Source organism: Ostrinia furnacalis, unplaced genomic scaffold (genome assembly GCF_004193835.3).
Source record: "Ostrinia furnacalis isolate ACB-3 unplaced genomic scaffold, ASM419383v2 OfSCF6691, whole genome shotgun sequence".
Taxonomy (NCBI): Eukaryota; Metazoa; Arthropoda; class Insecta; order Lepidoptera; family Crambidae; genus Ostrinia; species Ostrinia furnacalis.
Window position 1 is genome coordinate 1,382,337 of NW_021136930.1, and position 12,260 is coordinate 1,394,596.

General features: G+C 39.6%; 1 protein-coding gene across 2 annotated transcripts in view; it reads right to left on the reverse strand.

The window, feature by feature from the left end:
• Nucleotides 1-12,260, reverse strand: part of wkd (TBC1 domain family member whacked) — a 31,365-nt gene continuing 19,105 nt past the window's right edge. Inside the window, exons 3-8 of one of the 2 annotated variants that reach the window (XM_028318224.1) lie at nucleotides 11,780-11,972; nucleotides 4,769-4,871; nucleotides 4,563-4,643; nucleotides 3,776-3,970; nucleotides 2,759-2,991; nucleotides 2-335 (exon numbers count right to left, since the gene is read on the reverse strand). In XM_028318224.1, the coding sequence (XP_028174025.1) occupies nucleotides 326-335; nucleotides 2,759-2,991; nucleotides 3,776-3,970; nucleotides 4,563-4,643; nucleotides 4,769-4,871; nucleotides 11,780-11,972 (815 nt within the window). In that variant the 3' untranslated portion in view covers nucleotides 2-325. Of the gene's footprint in view, nucleotides 336-2,758; nucleotides 2,992-3,775; nucleotides 3,971-4,562; nucleotides 4,644-4,687; nucleotides 4,872-11,779; nucleotides 11,973-12,260 lie in introns of both variants that reach the window. The other variant, XM_028318223.1, reaches the window with a different exon arrangement.

The following is a 12,260-nucleotide window of genomic DNA, read 5'->3' on the forward strand; positions in this document are numbered from 1 at the left end:
AAGTTCGCAACACGTCTTTGTTACAATTGGAATAATGTTGTGTTATCTTTTTGGCCACTTTGGGCGTCTCGAACTATCTGACGCTGACTGTATGTCATTAAGGTTGAATTTTGAGTCTCGTCGTAGAAGAAATTCGCGTTTACTTCTAACACTAAACTTTGTCAGTCGTATCGTTTGGTCTGGTCCGCACGTCGTCCGCACATCCGTATCACAAAGCACTTAAGGTACACAATAGCTCGGCAGTCATTTTTGCACGTACTCAGAGAGTGTGGAATATGTCTCTGGCGTTATTCTTCGAATAACGCTTGTACGAGCAGTCGCTGAATCAGCTGCCACTGGAAATAAAATTAATATAAGTTAGATTATATAAAGCGGTAAAATTTAGGGTAAAAGCATGATAAATTGGTTGTTATTGTGGTGTAGTAATTACGTCATAGCATTGTTTCGTTTGCCTCAACTCTCATACGTTACAAACGCTAATAAATAATCCATTATTACATTATTAATAATCGCTAAAACAAAAACTTTTGAAAAAAATCTGAACTGCCCAACGTGCCTTCCTAGCAAGATTTGTTCTTCTAGCTGGGTTTCAATTAGTAAAAAAAAAATGTATTGGTGAGAAAAAATGACTGGTTTCTGACCACCTTACTGCTTGAAGCTGGTGATCGAACTACTAGTGCGGTTCAGATTCCGCATGAGGCAATTCTCGGGACATTCTAACAGTAGAGAGAACTAGGGCAGCTCCAGAGCTTACCTCTTGCATGGCAATGAGCAGTCTATCTCCTGTGCTCGAACTCGTAAGGTACGTAGGACAAAATTGGGGCTGCTGCATCCTCCGCAGAGGTAAAATGCATCATTTCTCAGGCACTAGAGAAGATAAATAGATAATTCTCACCTTCTACTGGGTAGGGCTCTGCGGCGCGCGGTTTGGCGCTGGTGCTCAAACTCGAAGTCCTCAGTGAGGTTGAGGCGCTGCATGTGGTACATGAGTAGGGAATGCAATCCCGATCCCGCGAGATTCCGATCTCGCGAGATCTCGGGTAGTTTTTCGGGATCAATCCCGACACATCATATGACGAGATCCCGTTCGAGATTGACGGGATTTGGGATTCAAGAGGAATTAGAAGAAACTCTGCGAGCGTCTAAAAGTCCTTTTGTACGTATATCCACGTACACGAGCTTAGACAAATTAGAGTCTACCATAAAAATAGAAATGGATTTATTTGTGTGCGGGGGAACAAGGGGGCGATTTTTTCAGTTTGCATATTTGGTTCGCAACGCTATTGCCAACCAGTGTTGAGTCGGAGAGGGCATTCTCAGCAGCGGGTTACATTGCAAAGGACATTAAGATGCCGTTTAGCAGATGATACTATTAATACCCTATTTTTTTTAAGAAGTCATTTTCAAAATCACTCTTCTTAGGTAACTACTTCCTAATTCCTTTGAAATATGTTTATTATTTTGATTACCTAATTTACCTATGTTAATTTCCTTAAAGCCTGATAATTATTTTTGGATGGTAAGATTCTTTAATATTAATCTAAAAGTTTATTAGGTTTTTTAGTCATCCAAATTTATTATTTTTTTTAAACTAGACGGGATCCCGAAAATTCCGGGATCCCGCGGGATTGATATTTCTAATCTCGCGGGATCTCGAATTTGCAATCTCGAGTCGGGATTGCATTCCCTGTACATGAGGTATTCCTCAGCCAAGACTCCTAGAGGCTCTAGAGCGGAATACAGCTCGAGCCTGTGCGTGAGAGCGTGGTTTAGAGCTGGTGCTCGAACTCGAAAGATAAAATTGGGGCTGGTGCATCCTCTCCAGAGAGGTTTAGACGCTGCATGTGGCCTCAGGAGATACAAATAGACCAAAAGAACTCACCTCCTGCTAGCGTGGTTTAGAGCTGGTGCTCGAACTCGAAAGTGGGATAGAATTGGGGCTGGTGCATCCTCTCCAGTGAGGTTTAGACGCTGCATATGGCCTCAGGAAATACAAATAGACCAAAAGAACTCACCTCCTGCTAGGCAGAGTGTAAATGCTCGAACTATGACCTGGATGAGGTGGAGGCACTCCTCAGGACCTGTTAATAGTGAACTAGAGCAGACCTAAGGCTTACCTTCTACTAGGAAAGGCTTCTACTGTCGCTGGTGCTCATTCTCCAGTGAGGTCAGACCCTGCATGATGCAGTCCTCCGAATATGCTAATACACTCAACATCAAATAAACCGCACCTTCCGCGACGCGAAATTTAAAGATTTTCTCCTGACACAATCATGGTGCCCCAACAATATTAGTGTTATTTGAAAGCTTAATAAATATCCTTAAAGAAAAACACATTTAATTTCTTAATAAATGATTAACATATACTATAAATGTGACTTGAAAAAAGACCTCACTTTGGGCTCACCTCTCGGATCAATTAGACCAAATTGTATGGATATAAAACCAAATAATGATCGCACGTGTCCTCTTTAACAGATGGATAGCGATTAATCCCAACTTAACAGTTTTATAGCCATAAAAGGTGGCTCAAGCGTAACTACCTATTTTTTGAAGTAGTGACTCTGGATCCTTCTAAAGACACATTTTTGGGGTAAAAACCTTTCCTTTAATGAAATGAAGTTTAGAACTAGGCTTTTAAATAGTGCCAATATTGGTGGGAAGTGGGGATGCATACGTTTGAAAATGCATGTCGCGGGAGGTGCGATTTATTTGATGTCGAGTGTAGTAGAAATAACTAGAGCAGACCCAGGCTTACCTTCTACTGGGTAGGGCTCTGCGGCGCGCGGTCTGGCGCTGGTGCTCAAACTCGAAGTCTTCTTCAGTGAGGTTGAGGCGCTGCATGTGGTACATCAGGTATTCTTCAGCCAGGACTGCCTCGGGCGGGTGGCGAAGCACCTCGAGGCTCTCGCAGAGGCCGTGGGCTCGCTTGCGGACTTTGGCCGGGCCTAACGCACCAGCCAGGATCACTAGCGCGGCTTTGAACAGCACCTGGGAAGAATTTTCATTATTTAATTTAATTTATTGCATGGGATTCCGTACTCGAAGAGTACAGAAGCTATAATGAAGCCTCTACTGATTGTCTGTCTAAAAGCGTGTCAACCCATTTACCCATATGTATAGTTGCCATGGGATTTGAACCGCTTTGAATAACGGTAGATCAATATTGTAATGAGGTTCGTCCCTCAGGTTTTACCTAGTTCATACGCTACGCTTAATAAAAAATCTTTCCGTACTAACTGTACATTAATAAAACATATGAATATGGAATATTTAATAAATGTTCAGTTGGTCGTTACCTTGCTATAAGCTGTCCCAAGGCAGCCTGGGTTAGAGCAGAACTTATCTAATTGGTCACCACCTTGATTTTTGACCTTTGGGATGTTAGAAAGATGTTAGATCTACCAGGTCTTATCTTGACTCCCTCACACAAGAAGCAGTCCCAGACCTTTAGCAGGTTGTCCCAGGGCAGTATCCTGATCAGAGCAAAACTATTGTCCAGCTGGTCGCTACCTAGACTCCCTCACATAGGGAGCATACCCATAGTGGTACATAGAAGTCTTTGGAAGTACCTAACTCTTTAAAAAAAGACCAGTCATGTCTACTAGGTCCTTGACCTCTTCACATAAGAAGCAGTCCCAAACCCTTAAAAGGCTGTCCTAGAAAAATTTCCTGATGAGCGCAAAACTGTTTGTCCCAGTTACTTGCTACCTGACTCCTTGGGGACATTAGAACAGTTATTTCTACTAGGGCATATCTTTCTGGTGGTCCTTACCTTGACTCCCTCACAAAGGAAGCAGTCCCAGACCCTCAGCAGGCTGTCCCAGGGCAGCGTCCTGGTGAGCGCGCACAGAAACCACTCGGTCGCGTACAGCACCGGCTCCACTTTGTGCTTGGTCAGGTGCCGGTGAACCGCTGGCGCTGTGCGCCGGAGCAACGCGTGGAGGATGTCACCGTCGCGTTGGAGCACCTGGAGATAATAGCACTCATTAACTTTTGCCGTCTGATTTTAGCAGAAGCACGACATATTAACACAACTTTTTAAAATTTGTCTTGTAGCTCCAGGATATTAGAATTAGGACCACTCCCAGGCTTCCGTGGATGGGTAAAGGGCAACTAAGGATATGCAATCAGAAACATGAGTAATCATAATCAGGGATAATTTCATGCTACGTTCAGGGTCACCCGCTCATATACTATGCTGATTGTCTTTACACTGCCAGGTAGAGTCACGCGCGCGCTCCAGAAGCAATTATTTTACAGGGTTTAATTGCATAAATAACCTATTTGATAGAGAGAAATGATTACTACTACCTTGACACATTATTGATTCTTGTTCTCACTCCCTACGGAATTTCATTATAAATTATCAGGTACATACAACGAAGATTCTTCACTAGAGTGCTTAAGAACGATGCTTACGCTTGACCAGATATTGTTCCATTATAAGTTTTACCGACTGAACTGCTTGTTTAAATATAGGCACAACGTTGTTCTGATTAAGCTTGATGACGTTGCTGACGCGTTATCAGAAATCAATAAATTCTAGTTTATTCACTCACCTCGAGCCCCGGGTTGTAGTACCCGCTCAGGTACTTATCGCTGATGCTGACGAGGCACCAGAAGGCCTGGACAGCCGGCATGTGCATCAGCAGGAACATTTGGACATTCTAGTTTATTCACTCACCTCGAGCCCCGGGTTATAGTACCCGCTCAGGTACTTATCGCTGATGCTGACGAGGCACCAGAAGGCCTGCACAGCCGGCATGTGCATCAGCAGGAAGGCCGCCACCGGCGCCTGCGCCTGGAAGTATCCCACCTTCGGGTTCAGCACCGAATACGCTTTCAGCACTGAGAACAGCTCTTGCTGACTGGAAAACAGAAAGTAATTGATTATTTAACTTGTAAGGTGACTGATTAAGGTTTAGACTAATGCTCGTTTTCACCATCAATCCCTAATTTTTAAGTGACCCCTATGACAACAAAATTCCTGTTATGTGTCATCATAGGGGTCACTTAAAAATTAGGGATTGATGGTGAAAACGGGCATAAATTACACACAGACAGACACACTGAACTTTTTTCAATTATAATATGGTCGGAATTTTCATCTAGGCCCGCCATAGACGGACAACTTCAAGCTGCGACTGCATAGCAAACTACAGTAGGTATTATACATGGAAACGCTCGAGCAGTTGTGACAGCTTCGAGCGGTTGGCAGCACGGTGAAATTTCGTCGTGACTGTACGACTGCTCAAGGGGTTCCGTGTATGACGGGCCTTAGCTGCGATATTACAAAAAAAGTGACGCTGAATTGAGGCAACTGCATCAACTAAGTTGAAAACATGTGCTAAAATAACTGGATAATAACTAAGATGCAATGATGCAAACATGTTTAGTGTGGCACTTCTTTTTCCTTGCTTTTGTCATAGCAATAAGGAATATTACATACATAATAATGTCGACATACTTGCTTAGTTTTATTTTTATTTAAGGAACAAGATAATTTGATGTATAAGCTAATCCTTGTAGTTTCAGCAAAATCAGTCACTAGTTTTGCGTGTTTCGAATACTATTCGTATTATAAACTAAACGTTTAGAATTTTACGATTTGGGACTTCCCTTTACGTAGGATTTCCGTAAGGGATACTAAATGACGCACTACTGACCACAATCTTTCGGATTGTCAGTCATCAGCATTAATGACGTCATAACAGCAAAGTTAATATGAATCAGGGAATCATCGGCTATCAGGCGTTATTTGATGCCGACTACGCCCACTAATACGTGACAATAAATTAGTTTAGTCTTGTTTGTTTCATTTTATTGTACAACTAGCTTTCCGCCCGCGTGGAATTTTGTCTGTCACAGAAAAACTTTATCGCGCGCGTCCCTGTTTCAAAAACCGGGATAAAAACTATCCTATGTTCTTTCCCGGGACTCAAACTATCTCTATGCCAAAGAAAAGGTCGGCGTCATGCTCAACGCGCGTCTCGAGGCGCTAGAGGGACGCCTCCTCCCGGAGCAGCGGCTCCGTCCTCCGTTGGCAACGGATCGGGACAACAACGGAGAAACAGCTATGGAGACCGAGTTCCCTCCGCTGCCTCCTGTGACACCTTCGGCCAACACAAGGTCAAAGGCCCCCCTGAAACCGGCACCTAAAAAGGCTCCGAACGCCGGCCCAAAGGCGGCAGCCACTGCCCCTCAAGTGGCAGCCACCGCTCGAAAGGCAACGGCCGTCGCCCCCAAGGCCGCGGATGACCCCACGCCAGTCAAGGGCAAGAAGAAGAAGAGGGGTGCGAAAACCGCGCCCCCACAAACGACAGCAGAATCCCGCCCGCTGCCGCCTCCTCCCGCGTCCATGGANAACTATCTCTATGCCAAATTTCATCAAAATAGGTTGAGAGGTTTAAGCGGGAAAGCGTAACAGACAGACAGACAGACAGAGTTACTTTCGCATTTGTAATATTAGTTGGGATAAATATTTTTATAGCAAAATCGCACCTATTAAAAGGACAGAAAATTTATTTATTTATTTAATAAAGTACACAGCACAATATCACATAATACACATGAATTTGGGAATATAATACAATGGTACCTTAATTAATTATTATTTTTAATGTTGTAACACAGGTATTCATTTACCTAGCTCAGGCACCGGTCTCACACACCCATTAATGTGTTTTCATTAAATGTATTTAGTTCTGCACTTTGTGTGAGAAATAAATCATTACTACATATTATTATTTATTAATGGCTAGTGCTCATCACAAACATTATCATTCATTTGGTTCTGGCGAGATTCGATGCAACTCGCATCTGCTGTTACAAGATCTAATTCCGCCAAAGCAGTATTATGCAGTCTTGGAAATCAGAGGTACCTAATATCAAAAAAAGTTCGCGTTAAAAATGTGAAAGCTTTTTTATGTATTTTGTATGCAAGTCATTAAAACAAGTTGTTTGATGGACAGTTTCGTCATAAGGACATAGAGGATTCAATAACATTCAATAACATCGTAGAATTTATTAGTAGTCAAAGTAAGCCTACAGGCGCAGACCACCAACTTTTAGTTGGCCGATAGTTGGGTCGGGCTGTTCATCAGTATGGAGATGTATGAAAGTGCGCACATTACATCAATTTGGTACAAATTAAAATCGGGCCCACCTATCGGCCAACTAAAAATCGTGGGTTCAATTCCCGCCTTAGGCAGTTCGATTTTTTCAAGTTATTTATAATTTTCAAACTAAAAATCAGTGGTCTGCGCCTAGGCTTATGGTTATGGTTAGAAAATAGCCCTACACGATCCGAGATCCGGGTTCATATCCCAGACGTATCCAAATTTGAAAATCAGTGTTGCAACAAGTTTGATTAAAAAAATCAACCAACGTAATAGTCGGAATGAATGTTATTTCGTGCTTAATAAAAGTGGCAATTCCTTATTGTTATGTATTCTAACTTTATTGATGTTTTTAATTCTAAATAAATAAGGAACTAGAGTAAAAATATGCAAGTCTTAACTTATCACACAAACAATGTTAAACGCTCATTACGTAAGTATATTAGGCAACTGTAGCTTGAAGAGATTTACCTAATTAATTATGAAACTGCATATTTTGACGGTAACAGCAAAAACTGGTAGTCTGGACAAGAATGCTAAAATGGATTCAAATTGTGTCGTTTACGTCATCAATGTGACGTCATCGTCATTTGTGTCTGAGCATTAAGGATGTCAGACATTCCATAGAATTCCTGTCTTGTAGTCAGACAAATTCAGGTTTGTATTAAAAAAAAAACGCTAAAAATTATTTATATTATGATTTATTACACCATTATCATTTTTACTGTCAAACGTGTTTGCGAATGTTCTTATTAATTAAAAGTAAATTAATATTACTTAACAACCTACCAGTAGTTTGAAGAATAAAATAAAAACTTCAATTCGTTTATTAAATTTAATTCGTATAATTAACGGTTATAAATTTCCTGTATCGAAGAATATTATTGATTATATTATTTTGTTTATTACTATTAAACTAATATTTTTTCAGCTTTTATCGAGTGATATTACTCAATCGCATCAATCAAGCATTATACGCTTCTTAAGTAAGTGAAAAATTACTTTTTAATTTCTATACTTCATGTGGGAATTGAACCAGAGTAAATACAAATGAGTAGGTCATCTTCATAGAAACGCACCGAGCGCGGTTTGTATGTGAGCGCGCCGCATACGTATGTATATTGGCGCGCTCACATACAAACCGCGCTCGGTGCGTTTCTANCAAAATCGGTTGAGAGGTTTAAGCGGGAAAGCGTAACAGACAGACAGACAGACAGAGTTACTTTCGCATTTGTAATATTAGTTGGGATAAATATTTTTATAGCAAAATCGCACCTATTAAAAGGACAGAAAATTTATTTATTTATTTAATAAAGTACACAGCACAATATCACATAATACACATGAATTTGGGAATATATTACAATGGTACCTTAATTAATTATTATTTTTAATGTTGTAACACAGGTATTCATTTACCTAGCTCAGGCACTGGTCTCACACACCCATTAATGTGTTTTCATTAAATGTTTTTTTGTTCTGCACTTTGTGTGAGAAATAAATCATTATTATTATTAATTAATGGCTAGTGCTCTGCTCATCACATTATCATTTGGCTCTGGCGAGATTCGATACAACTCGCACCTGCTGTTACAAGATCAAATTCCGCCAATGCAGTATTATGCATAGTCTTGAAAATCAGAGGTACCTAATAGAGTTCGCGTTAAAAATGTGAAAGTTTTTCATGTATTTTGTATACAAGTCATTAAAACCGGGTAGTTAGACGCACAGTTTCATAAGGAAATAGAATAGGTATTCTGAATATTCAATTCAATAACATTTTCATGGAATTTATTAGTAGTCAAAGTTAGAGAATGAGCCCTACACGATCCGAGGCCCGGGTTCGTATCCCAGACGTGTCTTTTTTAAAAACAGGGTTAGTAGTAGTTTCGCACGAATGTTGCAGCAAGTTTGAATAAAAAAATCAATCAACGTGATAATCGGAAATATGTTATTTCGTGCTTAATAAAAATGGTAATTCCTTATTGTTATGTATTCTAACTTTATTGATGTTTTTGTTTATAAATAAATAAGGAACTAGACTAAAAATATGCAAGTCTTAACTTATCATACAATGTTAAATGCTCATTATGTAAGTCTATTAGGCAACTGTAGCTTGAAGAGATTTACCTAATTAATTATGAAACCGCATATTTTGACGGCAACAGCAAAAACTGGTAGTCTGGTCAAGAATGATAAAATGGATTTAAATTGTGTCGTTTTACGTCATCAATGTGACGTCATCATCATTTGTGTCTGAGCAAAGGATGTCAGACATTCTATGGAATTCCTGTTTTGTAGTCAGACAAATTGAGGTTTGTATTAATAAAAACGCTAAAATGTTTATTATTATGATTTTTACCATTATCATTTTTACTGTCAAACGTGTTTGCGAATGTTCTTATTAATTAAGTAAATTAATATCCTACTTAACAACCTACAAGTAGTTATGAAGAATAAAATAAAAAATTCAATTCGTTTATTAAATTTCATTCGTATAATCATAATAATTACAATTAACGGTTATAAATTTCCTGTATCGAAGAATATTATTGATTATATTATTTTGTTTATTACTATTAAACTAATATTGTTTCTGCTTTTATCGAGTGATATTACTCAATCGCATCAATCAAGCATAATACGCTTCATAAGCAAGTGAAAAAATACTTTTTAATTTCTATGTTTCATGTGGGATTCGAACCCAGAGGGGTTACTCCGAAAAACGTTATCCTAAAAGTCACACTTAGCCTTACTTTTGAAAAAATACCTTATTATGAAATACGTACTTGTGAGTTTTTGTGGCTTGTTCAACATGTATCTTTGTAACTTTAAGAAAGTGCGGGGCCTCCTAACCCAGGTATTATACTTAAAAGGAGACCCCAGCCACTTGCAACAATACGTTAACTTCAAAGATATTGAATAAATGTTTTTTTTTTTTTTTTAAGTTTCGAATGTTGCCATCCCTCTCACACAGAGGGAGATGTCAGCGCGAGCGACGGTGACAGATAGACCCGGAACTACGTAAACAGTGATTCGGAGTAGCCCCGCAGGACCTCCGAATCAAAAGAGTCCAATTGTATAACCAACTATAACCGAATGACCAAAATGATAAAATGGTTAAGGCCGTTTTCCACCAAAGCGGAGACAAGCGACATAGCTAGCGGAGCGGAGCAGAGTACTCAACCATTTCTACTGAGGTTTAGGGGTGACAAGACGTGTAAATAACGCGTCTCGTCTCCTTTCGTCTCGTCTCGCTTTGGTGGAAAACAGCCCTAACAAGACAAGAAAACCCAAAAGGAAGTTTCCTTATAGTCGGCCGATTGGTGTAGTGGTTCAGAACGGACTACTATTCCGAGAGGTCCCGGGTTCGATTCCCGGCCGGGCCGAAATTGAAATGATGAATTTTAATTTCTGTGACAGGTCTGGGTGTTTTCTATGTATAATATGTATGTATTTACAAAAAAAAAAGTATATAAGTATGTTTATCCCGTCGTCTAGTACCCATAGTACAAGCTTTGCTTATTTTGGGAGAGCCGCAGTGTAAAATGTCCAAGGATATTTATTTATTTATTGCCCGTTGTCCTACTGGTAGTACACGGACCATGTTTTCCGATGTTCTATTAATAGGACTAACCAAAATGTCCTTGAAAATTTGTCATCCTCAAGTGACAAAGTACATTTCCTGTAGTGTCAAAGAACAATGACATCTGTAAATGGACACCATCATTAACCTCAACTTTGACTTGCAGGAAGTAATTTATTTACTCTGACGAATTGATACATTACGTCCAATTGATTTTGTAGGTAATCGACACTGGATTTATACACCACAGAGTTCAAAATGTCGACCCAATTGCAAACAGAATAAGAGTTACTTTCGCAGTTGAATTGTGACACCTTGATGGGCCGTGTGTACATTCTCATTTGACAAGTGTTTGATAACGCTAAAGCAAATATAGTGAACAAATAGGATTCCACATATTTCAAATGATTCATTGATATTTAATGCTACAACATGTCACATAATGTTTGGCTATCGTGAATATTACCACATTTTATACTATCAGTACAACCAACTCGTACTTTATAATCAATCAATACCTTTTAATTTAATAGTAGGTACCTACTTAGACTACTTACAAATATGTAGTCTCATTAAACAAATGATAAAAACCAAGCAAGAAAAACATTTGGTGACTTTGAGGAAAACGAGTTTCCAATCTTCTGATTGCAATTTTTTATTGCTTTTCTACCTCAGACGCGATTTTAAGTTCACATAAGATTTAATGTCACACACTATATTGATTGACAAAAGATTCAATGTCGCACACTATATTGACCTTAGGATTAATGTCACACACTATATTGATTGACAAAAGATTCAATGTCGGACACTATATTGAAATGAAGGTTTAATCTGAGATTATGTGAAAGTGGACTGAAATATCATCAAATGTTGACGTTTTAGTTTAAGCTGGCTGGAAATAATTTGTTTTTTACCCGCTATAATCACCCCTGGGTGGAATGAAACGGGTATTTATTTTAACACATGTAGGTTTTTACTCAGGTGGAAACCCATCTCTACCAATGTCGGACACTATATTGACACCAAGACCTAATCTCTACTGCTTCAAAACCTCCAAATCAACACTCACCCAACTCCCTCTTCCCTGATGAACATCTCGTGGTATGGGAACTGTCTGTGCAGGTCCTTCCTGATGTCGTCCATGCACTTGGGGTCCCCAGGCGCCTGCAGCAGCTCCTCGTATTCGTTCGGGTGCTTCTCCAGAAGTAGCTGGCCACCGCATAGGTAGAGCCACGCTTTTGGCCGGACTGATGCTGGAATACCTGGAAAGAAGGAGATAAAGATTAGTTTGTGATAAAATATAGATTAATGTAGAAGTTTATTGTTAAAAGTTATGTATAATAAACAATATAATGCCAATATTTATTGCGTCATTTGTGACGCTCTTTGGCTTTTATAGTGACGTACATCTAAGGCCCAGAACAGACGGTGAAACGCAACTGCAACGAAACTGCAACTTTCTGATGATTCTGATGAATGAAACTGAAACTGAAAGTTTCAAACTGATCGCATCATGTGTGGTCTCTCAACGGACGCTATGGCGGAAACTT